The following is a 25,746-nucleotide window of genomic DNA, read 5'->3' as shown; positions in this document are numbered from 1 at the left end:
AACTGACTTTTGCCCAATTTAAATGCATGAACAGAAAGAAAAGCTACAGGCTCAGTAAATATTCATTATCAGGTAAGTCAAGGCACTCAAACGATTTTTGCATTAGTCACAGTCTTAAGATAACAAAATGTGAAAAATACACAAAGGGGACAATCGCAATTTCTTATGATTCTCAACATTTAAGTTTTCGAAGTTTCAAGTAATCTCTCTAACTTTTATCACAGTAGAGTTGCTGCTGCTTTTGAAACACTTTACCATGAACATACTCCAGCATACAGAATAGTTGAAAGATAATAAACACCCACATGCTGACAACCAGATTTAATAACTGTTCAGATGTTAGCATATGGGTTTTATCTAAGACATATTTTATATATTTACTTTCCAGAACCACCTCCAAGTCAATCATTCACACCAACAACTTGATTCATCTGGTGTTATCAGTCCATCTCAGAAACCTATAAAATATACTCTTATAAAATAATCTCATAAAATCCAAAAATAGAATACATCCTTATCAAAGCAGTTCAGCCATTGCCACTATTAATGTGTCCCCGGATGGGTCCCTTAACCCCTCAAAACCTTGGTCTTCCCATTTTTTAAAAAAAAAATGAGGAACTAAGCTTGAAAACATAGAAAGTCACCATTGGTTACTGTTTGAGGATGTCAACGGCCACAAGAACACTCTCACTGTCTTGCTCAATCTGCAATATGAAATTTGAAGAAACTGTAAGACACCTGAAAGGCGTGAGACACCTGGTGAGAAGCGGCCCCGCTCCCCCTACGCTCAGTGCTGTAGCTGCATTTCTGGAAGGCACTGCAGCTCTTTAGGTAAGGGTGATGACACGTGGCACCAGCAAATTACCTAGTTGTCATAAAGTATTGATTCTCAACCACGTGGAGCTTCCTGAAATTTTTGGTGTGCATTGCCATTTCTCAAATCTTTCAATGGCTTCCTGTCAAGCTTTGCTGCTCTGCTTTTACACATAAGCATGCTAGGCCATTAGACTTCCATTAGAAGCAATTACTTAAAAAAGAGAAAGTGTTTCCCTTTCTTTACCACCACACCATGTAAGGATCTTCCACAGTGACAGGCTCTGTAATGAAGCAATTTAGGATTTGCTTCAAGGATTCATGGAAAACAACACTCAGTCTTTATGGTCATTAATTCAGGTTATTCTGTTCCTATCAGACCCTCACTCTCCAAATAAAAATTATTAAAAAAATCATCTCAGAATTACCAGGAGGAGTAATTACTACTGAAATTCAAGAAAGATCTTCCTCAAGCCTTCCAAAGTTTTACTGTGCCCACCAGCACTGTACATAAATAATGTATAGATTATAAAAATTATGGCTGCCCTAATTTTAGATTGAATAAAAATTGCAGAGTATTTCTTTTGACTAGATCCTGCCCCTCCGGGGGTAGCAGTCCTGCTCTGAAGATACGGTTCCTTTCATGCAGCCCCAGTGTGAATCTCAGTTGTTTGGAAATTGTATGATTTTACAGGCAGAGAATGTACCTTAATATGAGAGCTGGCTTGGTGCCTTAGGGAAGAAGAAAAGCAAAATGACCCTGCATTGCAGAAAGACACGAGATAGTTGGTGCTCAACATTCTGCCGCCTGAGTAGAAGCAAACAGAAGCTTTTAGCATGTTCTTTCACCGCCTCAAAAACTACTGCAGCGGCAAACTGTGGTAAAAGCGCATGTGGCTACATATTATCATTCTGTTTGTTGGTTGGTCTACAGAACAAGAAATTACAGAAATTTTCATATTTTAATTTAGTAATACTCTAGCCCTGTATAGCAAATTCATAAACATTAACTTATCGGTCCTATCATATCTTTCTAAAATAACAGAATGGGTATTATTTTCACTGTCTAGATGAAGAAATTGAGGATTGCCATGGTACTCGAGCATTACGAAAGACCGAACAGCAATTAAGGCAATCAAATCCAGGTCTTCTGATTCCAAATGCAGCACATTTTACGTTATACTCGCTTTTACAGTAGTCTAAAAACTCAGTGTGAAAAATAAATTGCATATTTTATGATGCTATGGTGTACAAATCACCTACCAAAAGCTATCCTAATTATTGTTAATAATTAAAACTCAAAAACTATCAAAGTCTGTAAGATACAGTAGTGAATTGATCACAGTAAACTAGAATTATTTCTCCATCCTTTTTACCTGGCATTTAAGGTTTCAAACTCTTACTCCCAATCTCATGTTAAAAAAAGAATAGATCAGAGCCTGCCCGGGGCAGGGAGAGTGGGACAGAGAAATCAGGGAGTCGTCCGCTCACTGTTGTGGGGTTTTCTTTGGTGGGGGAGAGACAAAAATATTCCACAATTTAACAGAGATACCAATTGTGCAGCCCTGCAAATATGCTAAAAAACATTGACTTGTGTACTTTAAAAGAGTGGATTCTACTGTATATGAATTGTATCTTAATAAAATGATTTTTAAAAGAATACATGGAGCCAAAGTATAGCATTTCTGCTATATTATAACATTGTAAATCAAAGAAAAACTTGAAACATGGGTTATTTATTCAACATTTACAAACACTTGCTCTTGTTCAGTTGACTCTTCTAAAATAAGATAGGGCCCCAAATTCAAGAAATTGATATTAAAAAATAAATAGCAAACCATAATACTGGGCAAAGTTAAATGTACATTCTATAAAAGTAGGTACAATAAGTACAATAAAATGTTATGAACACTATCGCAATCTCCTGGAAACTTAAATATGTAGCCAAGTACCGCATAGCTATATGTGACCTTGGACGGCATAAAATAACACATTGATATTAAACTATATTAAACTATAGTAGGGCCAAACCTCCACAGAAATGAGAAGGCATATTATTTTTTCATATGTAAAATGAGGAAACTGGTCAAATAATTTTTGTAATTTTTATCAATTCTAAAGTTCTATAAATCTGTAATTTAATACTAGATAGACCAACTTTTACTGTGAATTGTTTTTATTTTTTTCTTGAAATATTGTGTCTTTCGCTCATCAACTGGGTCACAATTAAGAGCATAACGTTTTGGTCACTCTCATACCAAAATAAGTTACATCCAAAGGAAAGGAGACATTCAGAAGTATTATCTGCTTATTTTAAATATATAAATATTAGGCAATTTTTCATTTCAGAAATCCCTTTTGGAAATGTCCTCCATGTTTGAAAATCTCCAGTGTTCACACACATTTTTCCTTTAAAACTGTACTAAATTTTGGAAACAGTCAAAAGCCAATGGTGATCTGGCGTCCACAGCTGGCACTGGAAAGAGTAATTCTCGTTGAGATGAAAAGGTAAATGTTAGGAAGTAAATTTCATAGCCATTTCTGATGAACAAGTACTCAGTGTTCTCTGAATACAATGAGCACGCTCTTGGCCCTGTGTCTTTGCTCATTCAGTTATCTATTCCCCAAATAATCTGCTCTATTAAGTTCTATTTACTTCTTAAGATCCCTAACTATCTTTTCTCTAAACAGTTCCCTGACATTTTCAAGTCGGAATTGACTTTCTTTCTTCTGTGTTGAAACAACTTTTCGTTTTATTACATAGTATTTGTCACGTCCCATTTTAGACATTAGTGTTTGGATTCCCAGCTCAGCATCTGGATTTCAGGCAGTTTTGAAATAGACTCTTTGGCCCCACACTTAGGCAAATCAGTTACCCTCACGAGGTTCTAGTTCACAGCCTACAACATGGTTGCACTTTTCATCTAACAATCTCATAAAATATTTTTAATTGGTATCACCTATCTTCTGGGAGGGTACAGAAAATTAGGTATTCAAGTTGCTAGTGGGCGTGTAAGCAGGCACTGCTTTGTAGGAAAGAAAACTGGCAATATATAGCAAATGTCATTAAATGTTCATTTGGTCCAGTTAGTCAATTCTAAAAACATACCCTGGAAATCATCAGGATGCTCTCTAAGATTTATGAGGGTGTCATCAAGAAGTATTTATCATGAGAACATTGGTAATAATGTAGCTATTTTACCATAGTAGATTGCTTGAATAAATTCCCCTGTAGCCATTAGATAGAATTTTATTTACACTGTTAAAAATCTTATATTAAAAATGTTTAGCCATGGCTGGTGTAGCTCAGTGGATTGAGCATGGGCCCATGAACCAAAGGGTCACTTGTTCGATTCCCAGTCAGGGCACATGCCTGGGTTGCAGGCCAGGTCCCCAGTAGGAGGTGATGAGAGGTAAACCACACATTGATGTTTCTCTCCTTCTCTTTCTACTTCCCTTCCCCTGTTTCTAAAAATAAATAAAATCTTTTAAAAAATGTTTAATAACATGGAAAAGCATTCTTGATGTGTAAGTCTAAAAGGAAGGTTATAAAATCCCCAAAGAAACCTGATTTCAGTACTTTCCTTGCTTCCATTACCACCACCATGCTGGCACGAGGCCTGCAATTTTAAGGGGACTCACACGGGGTAGTGACACACACACCTTGCTCCTGTAAAATTCTGAGCCCACAGTCAATGTGGTCTCAGATAATATTTTAAGCAAAAAAAAATTTTTCCTTAGTTCTCTTTTCTTCTATCTCTTTTAACTCTTATAAAATGTACCCTGAAAAAAAGTAAAACTGTTCATTCTATATTGTTTTTGAGCCAAATATCAAAAGGTCATATGACCGTCCATAAAAAGGTCATAATGAGTAATATACCTACACATATATGAAGAACAGTAAATTTAAATATTTTGGGAGTGAACTTCGAATCAAATCTACTGGCATCAAAAACACCTTTTTAAAAGTGTTGAGAATACATTTAAGAGTTTCCGTATTTCTTTTCCTTCTCTTCTAACCAAACATGTTTGTTTTTCCTACCATATCCATCATGTTAGTAAAGATAACTTCTTTCCCTCGCTTTGTTCAGTTTCTGGTAATGGAACAGATTTCGTACCGTGATGTTTTAAGTAAATCAGGATTATATCAGTTTCATTAGAATGTTAGGTGCTATCCAGGAGCCCAATCAATAATCTGAAGGAATCCTCAGAAACTGAGGACTACTCATCCTACCAAGGTCTCTGTCACAAGCTCACAGGTCAAGGGAAGTTTTTTTCTTGCAATCCTTTGAGCTGACTCAGAGGGAAAATAAACCTGGAAAAACTTCACAGGCTTATTTTCCCTCCTCCGTTGGTAAAAGCAGGACAACCCGAGTTGCTGCTCAGACCCAGGGAGTCGCAGTCTGTGGCACATGAATCTTCGGGAAAAGTTCCTGAGAGCTGGACTGTGAACCCCCTCGTTAAGATCTAAGGGTTCCTTTTAAGAATAAAGATACAAATGATGATACAACCCCGACACCCAAGAGACCTTAAGGAATCTCTGAGTTCAAGGCACTGTGAGGGCACATCACACTGATCATCCTGTTTGATCCGCACACCACCAGTGTGCAAGGAAAATCGGGATAACAGTGCTAACAGCCAACTCTGTCACAAGAGTAGCCAACGCACACGGCATCTTATTACGGGCCAGGCTCTGTGACACCATTTTATAAATGTTAACTTTTAAAATTCTCACAACTCTGTAAGATAGACAGACACAATTCCAACTCCGTTTTCTGGAAAGGAAGTTGAGATGTAGATATTAAACGATTTGCCCAAGGTCGTATCACTGGCAAGGGGCAACGCCATGATTACTTGAATCACGCAGTCAACCTGCAGAGTAGCATGAACTCCCTTAACCATTAAATTTCTTCAAAACAAGTTGTTTGAACTTGTCTGTTTTACAAGGGAATGTAAAGCTGTCTTTTGTATTTATGCTGCTTAACACGTACCTTTGGTACACGAGAGCCATTCAATATATGATCTTAGAGTTGAGCTGTTTTTTGCTTTTTTTGTTTTTATTAAAATTATTGGGGTAACACTGTTAATAAAATTATTTAAGTTTCAGGTGTATGTTCTGTAATAGATCATCTGTATGTTGTGCTCACCACACCAATTAGCTGAATTGTTAAAAAAAAAATTCTCAATAGGAAATACCCAATCTAGCACATTAGTTGACTGACTTTTCAATTTATTTTTTAAGGAGCTATTATGCCCTTTTACATATAATGATAAACAACTACACTTGAGTGTAGAGAATTAAGTTCAGTGAACACATAAGTCAATACCTGTGGTATGGAGACTTAAACCAAACTCAATTATGACTCAAAACCCAGAACGGACCATATTAATTGGTATTAAAATGAACCAATCTATCTTTTTTACAAAACTGCAAAATAAGCCCACTAAGAAAGCATACAATCTACAAATTTAAACTAGAACAAAATCTTTGTTCTTTTCCAAGTATGTAGCCAGAACTCAAACAGCATGGTAGTTTTAAAAAGAACATATTTCATTTTTCTTTCATTAAACTTCTAGGAGGACACAAGTACATGTCCACCCCACAAAACTAGCAGTATTGAAATATTCCTAAAACTACCTGAAATTAAGTATAAAACAGGCATTGGATGAGAAAACCTGTATTTAGTTCAAGTTATGCCACACACAAGCTGAGAAATTAATGACATGTTCCTCAACCTGCCAATTTACAAAACGTGTTTCACCATTCGTTCAATGGAAGTAATTACAAGTTCTTTGCTACCTATCTCTTAAAGATAAATAATACAATTAGTCATTAATACTCTATGTATTGATGATGAAATATATGAGAAAACACTCTAAAAATTAAAGGAAATTGTATCAGTGGTAATAAGACATTACTCAGCGATGAAAGCTTGTGGTTATTTTATTGCCATATTTGGCTATTTTTCTTTCAATTATCTTAAAAGTAAAATATTGTATTATGAAACAGTTCAAGGTCTTCTTTCATTTGCTGTTTTTCCAAAATACTTGCTTAAACTTTATCAAGCTATACTTTCATATAGGCCCATTATTTATAATGCAGGAAAAGGTTCTGCTATTATAGGTGAGCTTTGTTATAAATTGATCTAAAATACCATAGAATTGAACAAATTAGAAGAAGAAAAAGAAAAGAAACCATCAGGTGCACTTCACATCCTTTCCAATTTCAGTTATTTGGACTTATTTACCTTGCCCAGAGATGAATTAGCTGAGAAACCGAGACTGCTACCACAGCATGAAGTTTTCTGTACTCTTCTATCTCTATGGTAGGAGTTCTACTAATGGCTTAGTTTAGAGAGCTAAAAATAAAGCACCAAGTATACGAAAAGAAGTTGGCAATATTCATAGTCACTGGTAAGAGGGGGTGGATACTGTCTATACATTTAAAATCTAGCAGTACATTCAACTTAGAAATTTCCCCTTGAAATTTAATAAGCTTTACCCCTCGGAAACACGTATCATTAACGTTTTAGTCATACCCATCACATGACAGAAAAGGACATGTTTGTCCACGCCCACACTGCTACTCTAACACTGACCCAGACTTACACAAATGATGATACCTTGACTGCCCCAGCACAACTGAAAATTCAATCTTGTGACGTGGTTTTAATTATTTCTTTAGTTAAGGGACAAAGTATGATATCTAATTATTCTGCTTTTAGCTAAAGGTCATTGATAGCATGCGTATTCTGATTAACAAAATGTTGGTAAATTAGATAACTGGTTTTTAAAAATAATTTTCAAGTATACATTGTCTTGGAGAGCTATTATGGCAAAATAGAGACCAGGTTGTCATCTAAAATAGCACCGCAGCTTTTGGAAGCCACAAAAAAACACAGCAGCGCCCCCTTACCTGCAGGGGGTACACTCTAAGACCTCCAAGTGGATGATGCCTGAAACACAGACAATACCGAACCCTATGTATTCTGTGTTCTCGTCCTACATACACAAACCTATGATAAAGTTTAACATAGGTCCGGTTGGAGACTAACGGTGATAACTAGTAGTAAAATAGAGCAATTATAGCAACGTACTGTAATAAAAGTTATGTGAATAAAACAACAGAATAATTATAACGGTACACTATAATAAGTTATGGGAAAGTGGCCTCTCTCTCTCTCAAAATATCATACCGCACCTACAGCATGGCTGCACTGGACAGGGGGAGGGTTCTCGTCCCGGGCAGGACGCAGCTGGAAGGCACAAGGGCACATCACACCACTAAGAATGGAGCAAAATTTAAAACTGATAAATTGTTTATTTCTGGAAGTTTCCATTGAACGTATTTTTTGAACTATATGACACACCAGACCATAAGACGCACCTTGGTTTTAGAGGAGGAAAATAGGAAAAAAAAATTTGAAGCAAAAAATGTGGTCCTGCTCCTGACTCCTGCAATGCTGCTCCACCCCCCCCCCCCCCACACACACAGCGAGCCAGGTAAGCTACATTCAGACTATAAGGCGCACCCCCTTTTCCTCCCAAATTTGGGGGGTGCATCTTATAGTCCGAAAACTACAGTAATGTGTTCAGACCACAGTTGGCCGTGGGTAACTGAGGAAAGCGAAAGCACCAATGAGGGCCCTACGGTACCCGATGACAAGTAGGGATGTAAGTGCTGTCTCTCTTGACTCCCTCACTTTGCTCTGTCATCTCAACCCCCTGAGGGAGTGCACAGGTAGTGGGAGGGTCAGGGAAGTCACCCACCCAGGTGCCCTGAAAGTGCAGACGCAGCAGGCCCAAGGCATCGAGGGAGACAGGTGAGATGCAGGCAAATCCTTCCACATCGGGCATTTTTCTATTAAATGCCTCAGCCTTTAAGAAATTTTCTGAACTAACTGCAACAAGAACTTCTCATAAAACCCAAAAGAGACCATGCTCGTCCATGATCAACTAGAGTTCTACTTCCAGGCTGGGGACCGTGATTCTGACCTTTTCTGTGGTTCAAACAATGTGTATGATTTGATTGTGGGAGGAAGTGAGAGCTAACCTTAAAATGTATACACCTCAACATTCAGGTCACGACCAAGAAGAGCCCCATCACCCTAGAACCCTTGAGGATTTAATTATTCAAGGATAGGATAGTTTTTAATCTGGAAAAAAGGGTGGTGGAATAAAAAATATAATTTTTCTATACGGGGTGTAAACTATTTGACAATACACCATTGCATTCTGTGTTGTCTTTAAAAAATATGCTTGGCCTTAACTACCTCTAATTAACAGGGGCCCAAGCATGTAGATGAAAAATGATGTGTGAACTTCCTTCATCAGTGACCTTGAAAATCTGTTCAGAGACTCTGGGCCCTTGTGGCCATACACTGCTGCCCTTGGCCCTATAAGCCTCTACATAGTACACTATTGTGTACATGTGAGAATCTACACACATGAACACACGCCACGCACACATGGATGCTCACCCATGCACAGCAAGCCTTTTGTAGATATCCCCCTCAATCCAGACTTGCTGGGTGGAACCCCCAGGCCTGCTCCCATGGGTCACGGAGTGCTCAGAGGCAGCTTCTCTGACCCCACAAAAGACACGGCTTTTCAGGCACGGCTGAGATCAGCACACATTCAGTGTACGTGGGAATCGGCAGTCACCAAAATGGCATGTGTCACCACACAGAGAGAACGAGACCGCCGTCTGGGGTGCGGGAAGAGACCAGGAGACAGTGAGAACAACACTACCCTCTACTACTATTTAGTATGTGGTTTGCACCATGGCGCATGTGCATAATTTCTAAATAGACAGGAAGATGGATATTTCTAATTGTTTTAGTGATAGGACTACATAACCAAAAAAGTTTGGCAAAAATTAAAGCCACGTAAACAGAACTCATTTCCACATACATGCCAGCAAATAAAAGCTATACCTAAATTAAAATTTGTAAATGCTTCAGTCATGAGAAATTCAACTCATAACATTATTTTTATATTTCTCTCATTTTTCTATAATGGTTCATATCTCAATCTACTCTGCAAAAAGCTGCTTTTTACCAGGTCCTCAACGAATAAATATTTTATGAAAACTGGCACTAAGAAAGACATCAGGACTTACTAAATTCCTTTCTGATTCAACATAATTCAATCAGTTTTTAATCTCAAAGTTTAATGATAAAATATCTCAAAATAATCAGATGACAATCAAAAATGAATTTAAATCTATTTTAACTTTTTAAATCATTCACTGTGTGGTATTTCAAAAAGATTATTTTTATAGCCATTAATATTTTAAAGGAGCTACCAAAACCAAAACCGGAAAAATTAACACCTGACATGAGGTGATTTTAGGTCATCAGGGCAATTTCAATGTTGCTAATTATATCACCGAGAAAGCACGCTTATGTTTCTGTTTCCTGACCAAATTTTACGGGCTGTATAACCAGGAAGAAATATTTCTTAAAGTAAAAAAACACAAGTGAACGTGTGAATAGGGTGAGAGAAGGGAAAGCATATTTTAACTCTGAGAGCTGTGAATTCCAAGTACCTCTTTTCCTTCCTCCCCTCTTTTCAAAACGTACAAGGGAAAAAAAAATACAAAATGAGAACATTCGACACCAATTCTCAGTTGGGTAACACACAAACTGTTTTCTGACACTCAAGAGAGGTATGAAAATAAGCAAAGAAAGACAAGGTACCACAGAGGAAAAAAAATGTGGTAAAAGACAGAATTTCCCAATACATTTAATTTTTAAAAAAAGACAGATGTTCCATATAACAGGTAAAACGAGAGATCCCAAAAAGGAAAAAAGGGGGGATTAAAAAGCAATATAAATTTAAAATACTCATGTCTCCCTTAGATTATGCAACATTTTTTCATACTTATGTCAGTCGGTAATGTGTTTACAATATCCTGCGTCCATATTTTTATGAAGAAACACTGAAACTTACATCACTTCCTTTCTAAGAAACTAAATTTAGAGAATGTAGAAGGTACAGGTAGAGATGAAATCAACACAGCATTTAACAATAAGAGAACTTCTAGTGTCTTAAAGCAAATAAATACCAAACTTATTCAAACCTTTAAGTGCTACAATTAACCATTTTAAATTGGTATAGATGTCTGTCAATGTTTGAGATGACAACTGTTAATGAATATTTAATTCTGCCACTTTCATTTACATCGTATGAGTTAACATGGCCAATAACTGAGATCACTTTTCAAAATATAACCAAGCAAATAAGTTATATCTGTTACTAGCTGGTTTATTTCACAGTAATTGCGCCACTTCCTACTCTGGATTTCCAGTGCTTTAGACAAAAATTCACATATCATTGCCTTATATTGACACCTGCTGGAAAGTACTGGAATTGTATATTTCTCATTTCATCACTCGGGTAGATGTTAATTTTATATCTGTGGAATATGGAAGATATTTCAACTGAAAATTTTAATTTTCTAAAGGAGAAAAGTAGCATTTTTCTCAACATCTGAATTTTAATGAGTTCTTTAGGAAATTGTAAATCTCAAGAGGTCTGCCCAAAAAGTGTTTCTGGTGAGAATTAATTTACCTAGTGCCTTCAGTAACTGAACTTCTGCTTATTTTTGGTATAATTATGAAACTAATGAAGCAACTCTGTCTAGTATTTGAACTTCTATGGCTTCATACCTACCTCCAACTAACTTAATACTTTGGTCATATGACTTGAGGGAAAAATACTTGATTTTGTGAAAGGATGCATACGAATGAATCAGAAAAATGACCCACCTAATGAAAAAGGATGTTTTGCATATTCATATTTACAGTTTAAAAAATACCATGCTCATTAGTGACTGAGCTTTTTTTCTCTGTTATCACAACTACCTGTTCAAGTAATACATAAATGTTTTACCAGAATAGATTTATTCTCTGAAGTGGACTAAAACACAATACATTGAGATAATTAACTTACAAATTTTTACATCTGAATTATTAAGCCATGTTAAGTTTTAATCAGCTTCTTATGCAAATGAACACTTCTAAGTCTTTCTGCAAATACCTCACTACCTAAATCTGTCTCCTAAAACTTTTCAAAGAGAAAAAGTTTTCAGATAGAAATACATTTAATTGGCCACAGTATAAGAAATAAAGATCTGATATGATAAAATTAATAGAATACTGCCTCCCTCTCCCACCCCGAATCTGCTGCCATGTAATTAGCACAGTTTAGGGCTTGGACATGTCTTGGTTTCTATCATCATGAACAAAATACTGTCCTAAAAACAGCTGTTCCAATTACAAATGAGTTTGGGCAGCTAAGAGGATAACAAGCTACATCCATGGAAATGGTATGAGAACATGGTATGAAGGATGAATACTGTACTGAGTAACACTATACATTACTTTAACATCCCTGTCATAATTCCTTCCTTTCATATCAAATCGCTCCAAGTTTTAACAAAAGTGACGAGATAGTGTAACATAGTTTAAATAAACAAAACTATGATCAAAAATATAATGGCCAACTTCAAAACATACAGGAGCTCACTCAATGGTTTATGTTTAGGTGGTGTTTCAAATTTGCAGCTGTCACACAAGTTGCCTCCTGCAAGTGCACTCACCCACCTGTCCGAATAAAATTAACTTCTTTAAGTGAAACTGTAACATATGAAGATTCACAAATATAAGGGATATTGTATGAGTAAGTCTAACAGTTTTCAAGATGTGCTTTAATCTTCAAATTGAAAAAAACTATTAGCTACAAAGAAATGGACAATTTTTAAGTAAGCTACTGAAAGATTGCTTTAAACTCTTCATTTAAATTTACTGAAATTTCCGTAAGGCTAACGTGCCATTCAATATTAAGACACTGCAAAGTATTACAGAGGTAACAGGTCTTAGTCAACCGTTGCTTAGCTTTATCTTCCTCAAACAGTTCACTAGCCCTTCTCAGAAAACAAGATTTTGATAGTTGCAAAATAAAATAAGCACAAAACAGTACTTGTTCCTGATTCTTAAACAAATCCAATTAGCAATTCACTTTAACAGCTTTCCCAGTCAGTCACTAAGAAAAGGAATCTTTCCCTGATAAGAACCCTGAAAGATCAGTTTTTAGAGCCTGAGAAACAGTAGAATTGCCAGACACCCAGAGACCCTTATTTTCAATCACTAGTTACCTTACAGAGCTTCTGGTACCGAGGAGAAGAAACTGCCATCCTTTGCAAACGATGCAACAAAAACACAACTTTCTGCAGCGACGTTCTCACCACAGCCATCATTTTAAGTTTACCACACTTCTGGATACACCTCAGAATTTGCATTATAAATGAAGAGCAATGATCATTTCCTCCTGGTCACTGGACAATGATTTGCCAGTTCTCTGAGCATGCTCGTTTCCAGGAATGCATTTGAAAGATACAGGGGCTCAGGTTCCTGGCAGAAGGAGGCTGGTATCCCTTCAACTTCTTCTCAATTTAAGAAAACGTATGCAAACGCCACCCAGAAAGCCCCCCAGCAGAAGCTCACAGCCAGTACTTGCTCAGCCCGGCATGGCCAGGGAACGGAACAAGTTGAGCAGCCAGACGCTGCCTGCTGCTGGAGGGGAGCGCGCTCAGTAGCCAAAAAGGATATTAAGTGAAACATTAAAGCTGCAGATACAAAGCAGACATCCCCTGGGGACAGAGATTCAACACTTCACCACCACGGTCCATGCCTCCTAGCAGGTTTACATTAAGAGATCAAGTAGCTCGCATTCACTCTCTGGCTGTAAAGAGGGATGCATTCAGAGCCGAGTGAATGCAGCCCTGGCAGTGCTCCGTGCGCCGAGTGAACAGACCCTGCTATAAATCTTGAGAAGACAGGAGGGTACCTGACTCTAATGTTGTCAGCCCCTCCGTTAAGTGCCAATAAATCACCTCCAGACAGGTCTCTGAACAAGATCACCTAAGACAAAACAAAGCAAAACAAAAATACCTGCAGGGGGTATGTGGCTTTCCCTAGACACCCTAAAAGCAGCGTCGCCCATGGGCTCCCAGATGCTGCCTAGGATGAAAGCAATTCAGAATCAAATTCTCATGTTAGGTTAGGACTCCTCTAATTGAACAGCCAAGTTAATAAAACAGAAAAGTCTGTAATTGACTACCGAACCTTCCAAATTCCCACATTTCCCCTTAGACAGCATTTCATGATCTCATTTTATCTGTCATAAAGCTGTTTTAATTTAATGAGTAAGAAATATAAGGCATGATTATATGATGTAAAAACCAAGTACAGAATGTTTGAGTTTTATAGGCATGTGCAGCTCGAAGACCACTATAAATATCCAGTGGGGTAAAATCTTATTAGCAAATCAGCAAAATAACCCGGATGATTAAATGACAGAGTCAAAGGGTGCAGCCAAAAATAGAACCCAGACATTTCTCATTACCAGTGTCCTGCCCAAACTAGTGCCCCGGGGGTGCTGCATTTTCACCTTTCTCTGCTGGTGTCACGATTCTTTAAAAGAAACACTGTATTTTTAATTGTGTGTTGCTCTTGTTTCACTTCTTCTGCCTTCACTCCTGGATTTCAGCATGATTTAAAGAACTCGACAGGCTCTTATAGAGGTGTGTTTATCACGCAGCGTTTTTCTGGGCTTCTGCCTCTGTGCTGCTTTTCCCCGGGAGGTCTATACTGAGAACCTATACTGCCTCCTTCTGGACAGGCGAGAGACGTTGCAATAGCTACACAGGCAAATTGGAAGAGGCAGTCAAGTGATGATACAGTTAAAACTATTAAGTTATTAAGTAAATAGATAGAAGCAGAAAGTAGATTAGTGATTGTCTGGGGGTGGGGGATTAGAGAGTTGCAAATGGGAGACAGACAGCTGAGTGCCCAGGTTCACACAGGGTTTCTTTTAGAGGTGATGAGACTGTTCTAATTTGATTGTGATGATGGTTGTGCAACTGAGAATACACTAAAAAGAATTAAATTATACTTTTTAAAAGGATGAACTGTATGGCATGTGAATTATATGTCAACAATGCTGTTATCAAAAAATACGAAGTTGTCATTCCTCTCCCTAAACCAGGACACATTCCATGATACAGGAATGCCCCACCCCCCAACACTACGCTGGGTATGGAGCTGGGGACGGGGAGATTTGAAACAATCTAAACAATCAAAGTCTGGACCTATAGAATAAGAGGACAAAAATTAGGCTGAAAGAAAATACAGGAGATGAAAATATAATAAGCCTAAAACACCTACTGTTAGAGAGCAAAAACAGCCACCTGTTCTACCACCACCTGGGAAAAGCGGCAGGGCAGCACAGTTTTACCCAGCAGAGAATCAGAGCCTTCCAACTCACGGGCACTGCTAAAAGGTAAAGCCTACATTTTACAAAAAGTAATAATGAAAGTGATAACATGTTAGAATTGGAGCGTGAAAATCAGGAATAAATACATTTGAATTAAGAGATAAACTGAACCGTCAGTAACAGACTTTCATTCAAAAACAACAACAAAAGGTTTCTGCATCTTTGGCCAAAGTCTCTCGTCTGAGCACAGATCCACAGTGACAACTGCATACCAGGCATCTCCCCCTGGATGTCATTCAATGCCTCATTTCAACATGCCCAAGGTGAACGGTACCCTCCCATCACACACCCTACTAAGGTGTACTGCGGCCCTGACATTTTCTTTTCCTCTATTCCCAACGTCAGGCTCTAAAACCTCCTGGCATCTTCTGTGCCTCCACCCGCCCCCCTTCCCTTAGTGGACCCATGCTATCGAGTCATTAGGTCTATGCCCCCTGCTACCGCCTCATGCCTGGCCATCACCTCTGGCCAGTTGGCTACAAGCATATCCTAACAGGCTGCTCTGCTTAGTCTTGCCCAGTTCACACCCATTCCCCCTAATACCGTCAGCTAGATTCCTAGGAAATACAAATCCCGTTGCATCCCTCTCTTGCTTAATATTCTTTAACGACTTCTCCCCCTTGCCGCCAGGTTAAAATATAAAATAATCAGCGAGAAGACTTCTCTATCAAAACAGATTTTCAACCAAGTTCTAAGTGAGAAGGCCTATGATTGGCAAAAGTACATCACTGTAGACAAAGGAAATGGAAGCTCAAGGACACTGACCCAGGTGTGCTTGGGGACAGAAAGAGGACGGAGATGTGCTTTGTAAGATCCCTCGTACATTTTTTAAAGGGACGATTCCATACGATCACATTTTCTGTAGAAGGAAAACTTGAACCTCAGACTGAATATATCATATTTATCAAGCTAAAGGCATAAAAGTAATACCTTCAAACCCAATGTTCTCAGCTATAAACTAAACCATAGAGCCTTCACAGCTTTTAGATTAAGCATTTATAATAAATGGGGAAAGAAACAACTTCATATTAAGAGGAAGTGTTCTTCTAATGAATGATTCAATAAGGCTAACTGTAATAGGACTTAAAATGACACAAAACAGAAAGATATGAGCCTAGGAGTCTAAATAAACAATTATTACTCCCATAAAACAAAGTGTTTTTCCTCAATTATTAAGTAAGTGTATTTTATAGATATTATTTCCGGAAACCAATTATTCACAAGAGAGCACGGATTTCATAACAGAATAAGGTGTCAACCTCACCTTTGGAAGGTAATAAATTTTAATGGTTAATTGCTACAGGTCACATTTTTCCATGCACTTGCCTGCATCTGCCGTGTGAGTTCCTTGGCCAAGACGGTGTCCTGAAGGGCATTCTCCCGCTGAGAGGCGTCCGCCAGCACGTTAACAGTGGTTTCTGCTTCCTGCAGCCACTTCAGGAAGTTCTCCAGGTCCTTGCGAGAGGCCTGCACTGTCGCCAGCTCAGCCTCCAAGGCACTCTGCCTGTCAGCGATGCTGCAAGGACAACATGACAGGTGCGTCTCCGTTACTTACAGTGGGACGGTCCACATCGTGCACACCCTGAAGAAAAAGTGAGCGGACAGCCTCCAGGGAACCTTTATTTAAGTACCTAGTGTAACTGGGAGACTCATTCATATGCGTGTCTTGAGTGATCCTTAATGGAGAGGTCATGTCAGGTGTGAGAAGGGGAGAGAGACACACACAACTATCAACAAAAATGATATCCATATTGTAAAATAATCATGACTACATTTTATAATTTATTGCAGGTTAAGTCATTCCCCACATGTTTTATTTCAATGCCTTAGTATAATGCCTAACACTCAAAAGGCAACACTAATAAATATGTACACAAGAATCACACTAATAAATATGTACACAAGAATTAAGTGATTAAATGAATTGTAGAGCAAGTCAATTCTAAAGAAACATTTAAGATAAAAATAAAAATAATTAAAAGGGCTTACTTGAGACATTTTAAACAGTTTAGATCAATACAAATTGGTTCTTTAAATTGATTTCATAATATTTTTGGAAGATATGGGATAGTCAAGCTTTTATAAACCATTCATTAAATCTGCATTAAAATTAAAACATAGAACTATACCTAAGAGATATACACATACCTGTAAACTCGACCTTTAAAAACTTTGTATACCCCGAGGGCCCATAATAAGAAAACAAACAACTTAATTTTAACAATAGGTACAAATAATTTCACTCCTAGGTATTTAAACCCAAGAGAATTGAAAACATATGTCCACTCAAAAGCACGTACACAAATGTTTATAGCAGAATTATTTATAACAGCCAAATGAGAGAGTCAACCCCAATATCCATCAGTTGGGAGGGGAACTGATAAACAAAATGTAATGCATTCTTACAGGAAATATTACTCAGCCATAAAAAGGAATGGATTACCAATACATGCTTCAATTTGTGAACCTTGAAAACATTATGCCAAGTGAAAGAAGACAGACACAAAAGGCGACATGTTGTGCAATTTCATTTACACACAATGTTGCTGAAAGAGGTAACTCCCCAGAGAGAGAAGGCCGACTAGCTCTTTACTGGGGCTGGGAGTGCAGGCAACGACGCCTGGCTGCCAAGGAGCAGTGGGTTCCTTGCAGGGCTGGTAAAATACACAAAAAGTAAGAGTGTGGTGATGTTTTTACAACACGGTAAATATGCTAACTACCACTTATTTGTACACTTGAAACTGTGAATTTCATGGTATATGCAATGGACTATATCCCAATTTTAAACATCAACACATGTAATATCTCATTTTATATATTTTCTAATCGCCCATTCATCACCGTCCATCCATCTGTCCTTCTATTTGCATGTTAACTCACTATTAAAATGGTTATTTCCAGTGCTTCTATTTAAGGTGGTTTACTTTCTTACTTGTACTTTTTAGCATTCTTCAAATATATAATGAACAGTCATTTTTTACACATCAATAAACACATTCCTTTAAAAAATGGGTAAAAGATTTAAATAGACACACCATCCTAGAAGATACATGGATGGCAAACAAGCACATAAAAAGATGCTCAGCATCATTAATCACCAGAGAAACAATTCAAACCGCAATGAGACATCACTACCTAGGAGAGGGCTTTAAAAACGACCACATCAAGTGTTGGTGCGAATGTAGAATAAGTGCAACTTTGTCTCATATGTTGCAAGTAGGGGTAGAAGATGGTACAGCCATTCTGAAAAAGAGTTGGGCATTTTTTTAAATAAAGTAACCATGCACTTAAGATACAACCCAGCAATCCTAAGTATTTACTCAAGAGAAATGAAAGCAAGTCTACACAGAATCCATGTGCAAAAGTTTATAGAAGCTCTATTCATAATGGCCCAAAACTGATAACAACCCAAAAGTCCTCAGCTGGTAAACAGCTGAACCGTGGCACATGCACAGAATGGAATACAGCTGCACAAAGGAAATAAAGCAATGGAAACAGACGAAACCACGTGGAGGAATCCCACATGCATTATGCTAACTGAAAGACGCCAGGCACAAAATCTGCATACCATGATTCCATTTCTATGGCATTCTGGAATGTGAGCAACCTCATCCTGGCACTTACTTACTAAAAACCTCCAGTAGTGCTTGGCTGCCTACAGAATAAATCTGCATTGCTTCTCCCGGGACTCGGTGCCCTCCAGAGTCTATCACTAGTTTTCTTTGCCAGCTTCATCCTTGAGTTCTCTACAATATGCTGTTTGGGTCAAGGCGGCATGCTCCCTTTTCTCTAGAATATTCTTAACACTATGTCCACATAAAAACTTTATATCCGCATGTGAATGTCATTCTGACCACCTCCACTTATCAAAATGCTACCAATCCTTTAAAGGTTAATGACCGTCTCCTCCAAAACATCTCAGGCCAGTTAAGGTTTGCTTGCTCTGAGTTCATAAAAGGTCAGCACTCCTCTTTATACAGAAATTAATCACATGTGTCCTGGGAAAGCCCTTGGAATTTGAACTTCATTCACTCTTAAATTTTACTTTAACTATTCTGTAGAGATTTCTTGTCTGTCCACCTATTCTGTAAACTCACTATGGGCAGAAGCAATCTTTTATATCTCCGTATTTCTCAGTCCTTATTATGGTATTATAAGTAGTTATGGATAATGAAGATCTATGTATAATATGCCTTTAAAATTACCTCCCCAACATCCTTTTTCAAGAAGCTGCTAAGAGAGCTCCTCCACAAAACTCAGTTTGTAAATCCAGAAAGAAGATACAAGTGGGTGGGTGGCAGAGCAGGGGAGAATAGTGGGGGGAAATGGGGACAACTGGAATAGAACAACAATAAAAATAAAAATAAAAAAGGAAGGAGGCACAGGAAGCATGAACACAAGAGATCTAGCAGCAGCTCTCAGGCTGACGGTGAGAGACCTCAGAAAAGGCGGTGATGGACCCACACTGGACCAGACGAAGGCTGTCATCGCCATGCCAACCACCACGCTCCTGTTTTAACTTGACAAAGCCAACAAAGGATATACCCTGACAAAGTGAAAAAATAACCTCAAATAGGAAACACGCGAAAAACCCTGAACAAAACAAAAACCCATGAGATCCAGGAAACAGGGATTCCAGACTAGGAGGAAAGCACAGAAAATCCCCAGGAGGAGGGCTCTGCAGCAGACCTAGAAAGCAAGTCTCCAAGGAAAAAAATTAGTAGTGACAGACTGCTTAATGTGATCGACTTTGTGGGAAATTGTACTGTCAGGCCACTGGAAAATGTGGGAAGAAGTAGCAATTGGCACAATGGAAAACAAGCATATAAAAACAAAGCAATTATTAATTTCAGGTAAAACAAACAGAGGAAGCAAAATTAGAGTAAATCTCAGTGCTTGGCTGTTAATGTTATTTAGACAGGCATACTAATGTCAACACTGAATATCTAAAAATTCAGTAACGAGATGGGGTAGCCACTGTGGAAAATAAATAGATAGCAGTTCCTCAAAAAATTAACAATAAAGTTAATATATCACTCAGCCATCCCACTTCTGGGTTTACACCCAGAAGAACTGAAAGCAGGGTCTCAAAGAGACATGTTTACACCTGTGCTCATAGCAGCAGTATTCACAACAGCTGACACGTGGAAGCAACTCAAGTGTCTGGCAATGAATGGATGAAAAGCAAAATGTTGTATATACATACAATAGAATAGTATCCAGCCTTCAAAGAAAATTCTGACAGATACTCCAACATGGGTGAACCTTATAAACAGCACATTAAGTATTATAAGCCAGTCCCAAAAAGACAAATACTGCATGATGCCACTTATGTGAGGTACTGAGAGTAGTCAGATGCATGGAGACAGGAAGTTGAATGGTGGTTGCCAAGGGCTGGGGGCAAGGGGGGAATTGGGAGTTAAGTGCTTAGTGGGTGTAGGGTTTCAATCTACAAGACGAAAAGAGTTACAGGGACAATGGTGGTGACGGTTGTGCAACAATGTGATTGTATTTAATGCCAATGAGCTGCAGGATCAAAAATAGTCAAGATGGTAAATTTTACGCTATGTATAGTTTACCACAATTTTAAAAAGTGAAAAAAAAATCAATGATGAGGAAGGGAAGAGAATGGTGGCAAATGAAAACTATATCCTATATATGGGGGACAGGGGGGCAAAAGTAGGTTTACGGTTGTTCATATGCAAAATAATGCAATAATTAATAAATAATACAAGAATAAACTGTGTTTCACATACTTACAACTGTAAACCTACTGTTGCCCCACTTGTATTTACCCGAATACCATGTCAATAAACAATGCCTAGTATTAATGAACTGGAAGATAATGGCATACTCATTTTATTTAGAATATGGAAATATTCTAAATAAATGACATCAGGAAAAGCTAAAAGAAGAGAAAGTAGTTGCCCCTATGAAGGGGAATTGTGGTGAGTAGTGAAAGAATTGTATTTTTGCTATAAGCCTTTTAGCACTTTTAAATTTTTTTGGTAATTGTGTGTAGTTTTTTAATTTTTAAAATTTAGAAGTTACCCACCAGAATTTGGGTGGTTGTTGGTGGTAGTGTTTTATCTTCCACCTAGGCCTTCCCATATTTACAATTATTAAAATGTGAACAGTAAAAATATTTTTAAAAATAGCCAAATAAAGGCTATGTCAAAAAGATACTAGAAAACAAAAAATCAAATGAGTACGCATGTGCAATTAACCAACCATGAACAGATGATTCTTACTTTAAAAACACTCGTATAAAATTTAGTAGTTATAAAGCTTATTAAAGTCAAACACTGTGATTTTACATTTTCAGTATCCTGTTTTTCAAGAATATTCATGTGCACATAATAGGTTATATGGCAAACAGCTAATGTAAAAAAGGTTATACGTTAGTTTTATCAAAACCGAAACATGCCCAGACTACAGAGAAAGCAGCAGCTGTCTGAGAACCCTACAGGTGAAGTGAGAGGATTTCCTGTACACAACAGGCGATTACACGCCCAACAAGCATGAAGGACCAGGCCGGAGGGAGGGCGGAAAACCTTACGTGACGCATCAAAGGACAGCGAGGTAGGAGGGTCAGGAGCACAGGGCCTTAGAGGTACTGGGTCCAGTGGGTCAGGTAATACCAGCAGCAAGTTTTGGTGGCCAACGAAACATTCTGAATGCAGAAACTAAGGCATTTATTGTCAATCTGTCAAAGCACCTATTGGCTCTCAGTAGGAAAAGAAGAGTCTGCTTTAAAAATATTCACTTTGCAGGAATTGTTACCAAAAAAACTGCTTTGTCGCTTATGAAAACTAAAGAACAAGCGTTCCGGACCAAGGCAGACAGGGCTCCCACTGACTCGCTGTGGAAGCCCAGGCAGCTGCCCGTCTCCTCGAGCACCACTTCCCCACCCCTGAACTCTGCTCGGCACACAGGGTGCTCCACGGTCTGTCTTTGCTTAACCTCCTCGGGAGTCACCGCATCGCTCCCAGCCTCACGCTTTACTTACCTACCAAAATGAATCGATTCCCAAACCGCAAAGTGGTGGCTGTCTCTGTCACAGCCAGAGCTTTACCTTTTACTTTTCACCTTAAATATCCTTCCTCTTCCCTCCCCCCACTCACCTGCCCCTCCCCACTGTGTTCATTTTTACTCACCCTGCAGAACTTAGTGCCGACACCTTCCAAACCTATAGGGCACTTCATCCCTGAGCACCCATGGCTCCCTTTACCGTGGCACTTGGTGTGCCGTGGCTGCTGGAACGTGGCTCTACAACCGTAGGGGCTTACTGCGCCCACTACCTCGTGGCTGTGTAAGTTAGTTTCTGAGAGGGGTCTCGCTGGACTAAAATCAAGTTGTCCGGCAGGCAGGACTGTGGCTAGTGGCTCCCTCTTCCATCTTCAAAGCCAGCAGGGAGGGGTTGACTCCTCAGGTCACGTCTCTCAGACCCATTCACTCTTCTGCCTCTCTCCTTTGAATAACCCGTGAATAGAACTGGCCCACCCAGATGACCCAAGATAGTCTCCCCACGAGGGGGGTCATCATTACGCCTCTCTGTTTGTACTGTACCTCCAATCCTGATAGAAAGTGACTGCCCTCTGTGGGTCTAAAGTTTCTGCATCACCAGCTCACCTGGTATCCTGAGGACCTACACACAGTAGCAACTCAACGAGTATTAGCTGCATAAACTAATATGAATGCAGGAATAATTTCACCATTCCTGCAGTATTTTAAGAAGAAAATGTGATATACACATAAATGTATCAAGACATAGTAAACACTCAATAAATAGTATTCCCTAACCTGATATATGAGTTTGGTGAAATACTGGAAAGTTAATTTTATTTATAGCCTACAAATGTGCAATTTAATAATAAATTTCCTGGAGAACACTTTTAAATTCACATATATCTGGTGTCAGATATTTTTATCATAAATGAAATCAATTATTAAAAATAATGAATATACTGAAAACTAAACTCTATAGCAGTTCAAATTATCTTCATATTACTATAATACACATTTTAAATTTTTATAATCATAGTATATATATTAATTTGTAGTCTGATTTTTGAAATCAATATAATTTTATTTGAAATTGCTAATTTCTACAACCATACCACCCTGAACACAGCTGATCTCGTCTGAAACTGCTAATAGACTACAGCTCAAAGGTGAAAGTTCTCCACACCACCTATTTTTGTCGTTTTAAAAATTAGACCAAACGCTAGAGTACGGTATACAGGACACTACAAGAATCTTTTATCCACGTTCAAGGAATTTCACATGCTGTACATCGTACTACCACAAGGCCAAAAATAATTGCTAAAATTAGAAGCTCAGGAGTGTACATGCACATTTACTACACAGGCGAATAATAAATGACCATTCATGCCAATGGGGCACAGCTCACAGAAGAAAACAACCTAATTGGACATCTCTGCCGTTTACTAGCTGTAAGGTGTGGGGGTAAATTGTTTTAATTCTCCAATTTTTTTTTCATCCTTAAAATACGTTGCTTGGACTGGATGAGTAAAAAACCCATTTCAGACTCTCTAAGGGTCCTTCTAAAATACATAATTCATCACATCACAGAGATATAAAAGCTGCTAGAAGAGCTCCTCCACTCTCACCCCCATCCCTAGCTTCAAATTGGGCTTCATGAAGAATCACCGCATGTAAATGAAACGTTACTGATGGGAGGGGGTAAGTGCTGTACAGAAAGCAGGAGGTTGGGGAGCATTCATGTGGAAGTTTCCTGAGATCACATCAGTACTGAACCTACATCACTCTACAGTTTGTAATGCAGAGTGTATATCTGGCAATTCTGGTTGTTGAATCTCAAGAAAGACCAGAACAGAGCTAGCGGAAGTTCTGAGAAATGTAATGAGAGAAGATAAAGGAAGGAGCGCTATCACGGAAAAAAATTTATTTTAATTTAGGAAATTGTGGCTAGTAGACAAAGGCAGAGAAGTTTCGTTAAAAATCTTTTTTTTGACTTGTATGGCTGAGGAAGAGGCTCACTCTATGAATGACACATGGGGAGCCCCCAGCACGATTCCCGCACTTTATGACTGTGGTGGTGGCGCACGGCTGGCCAGTGTTTAACAGGGCATCTCTGTGCAAATCGTTTGCTCTGCGATGAAGAGAACTGAGGCTGAACTGTCTTCATTTCTGGTTTTGCCCTATTGTGTCATAATGCTGCCTGCCTTTGGGGAGGGGGCTGTTTTTGTTTCTTTTGGTTCAAGCTGACCACCTCTATTGTTGACATAATTAATAAAAATGGTTCAAAAAAATCTTTTTTAACCTACAAGTCATAAAGAATAAGCACAGGCTGAAAACATAAAAGATAAAACATTTGAAGTAGAAGGGTAACCTTAGCAGAAACAAGATGTTTTACTTCAAAAAGAAGTAACAAACTATAGAATTTGTACAAGAAATGGTACAGACTAAAAATATAAAAAGCTTCTCATCAAAGATGAAAGGAATTCACTTGTGACAGATTTATAATAGTTTATATTAAAGGGAACTGGGATTTTAAAAATGTAAACTCTTAGCTATTAAGAGATTTATGTAATAAAAGCAACTGATATGTTACAAAATAGCTTAGAGTAATCAATCAAAATAGCTGATAGTTATTCTGTAGCATAACAAAATGTGGCCACCCACATAACTGCCTTGTTTAAATATTATTTTAAAGATGTTAAATAATAGTTGATATTTTAAGCTGAAAGATATACTAGTTAATCAAGTGTGCATGTGCTTATAATTGATCAAAAGAATGTCTGAATGTAAATAGATATGTCTGTTTTTAGACTTTAATGGAAAAAAGCATCTTGGGAAACCCACAAATATGCGTTGCTAAATTTTGGTATACTTAGAAGGCGACCTTCAGAGTTGCATGAGATTTAAACATATTTATCGTTTTCGAGCAGAAGAACAGTAGCGTCAGCAGTCTGAGTGGCATGCAGAAAACTTACAATGAAACATGGTTTAAAGCTGTTCAATGGGCACCTTCACAAGGTGATTTTGTTCTTTGGTGAGTAAAATAAGATTTAACTGGAAAGTATATTAAAACACCCTTTGGGGAAATACATTTGATTTGATGAAGAATTAGTCACTGTGGATATCACCAATGATCTGTGGTCTTTTGGTGACCAGTCTCTGTTACACAGTGAATGGGCCATCACCAAACACTTCAAAAAGTCACTCCATGGGATTTAAGAAGAGTCTTCTAAGCTGCTGATACCACGCCACCTGGGAGTCACGAGAGCCCCTGCCCCCATGCCACCCCATTATGCCTGCCCATGACCTTTGGGTTTTACAAATAACCCATAGGAGCAGCTCTCTCTTCGGCTGCCATTACAGCAAGTAAATATTCAAGCCCACAGAGCTGTTCTCATGGGAGGATTTATCTCACCACGTCCTATTTCCCTTTCAGCTCAGTCACTACCAGACAGTCGCTCCTCATTAGCCAACCAATATGCGACTGAAACTCTAATACTACTCTTTCCCAGTCTTCCCCAGCCCACCCTTCTGTTATGCCCAGAACTCTAGTCTCTGATGTGCCTCTGGGGAGACGAGCATTGCTGA

The 25,746-nt window shown here is 38.4% G+C and overlaps 1 protein-coding gene across 9 annotated transcripts in view; it reads right to left on the bottom strand.

Moving 5' to 3' along the window:
* UTRN (utrophin) overlaps positions 1 to 25,746 on the bottom strand; it is a 448,258-nt gene that overhangs the window by 202,542 nt on the left and 219,970 nt on the right. For 8 of the 9 annotated variants that reach the window (XM_053914383.2, XM_024551943.4, XM_053914384.2 and 5 more), the window contains one exon: positions 16,480 to 16,669. In XM_053914383.2, coding sequence (XP_053770358.1) covers positions 16,480 to 16,669 — 190 coding nt within the window. Of the gene's footprint in view, positions 1 to 12,973; positions 13,139 to 16,479; positions 16,670 to 25,746 lie in introns of those variants that run through there. The other variant, XM_045188872.3, reaches the window with a different exon arrangement.

This window comes from Desmodus rotundus, chromosome 11 (assembly GCF_022682495.2).
Source record: "Desmodus rotundus isolate HL8 chromosome 11, HLdesRot8A.1, whole genome shotgun sequence".
Taxonomy (NCBI): Eukaryota; Metazoa; Chordata; class Mammalia; order Chiroptera; family Phyllostomidae; genus Desmodus; species Desmodus rotundus.
Note: the sequence above shows the minus strand (reverse complement) of the source record. Positions and strands in the feature narration are given on the sequence as shown.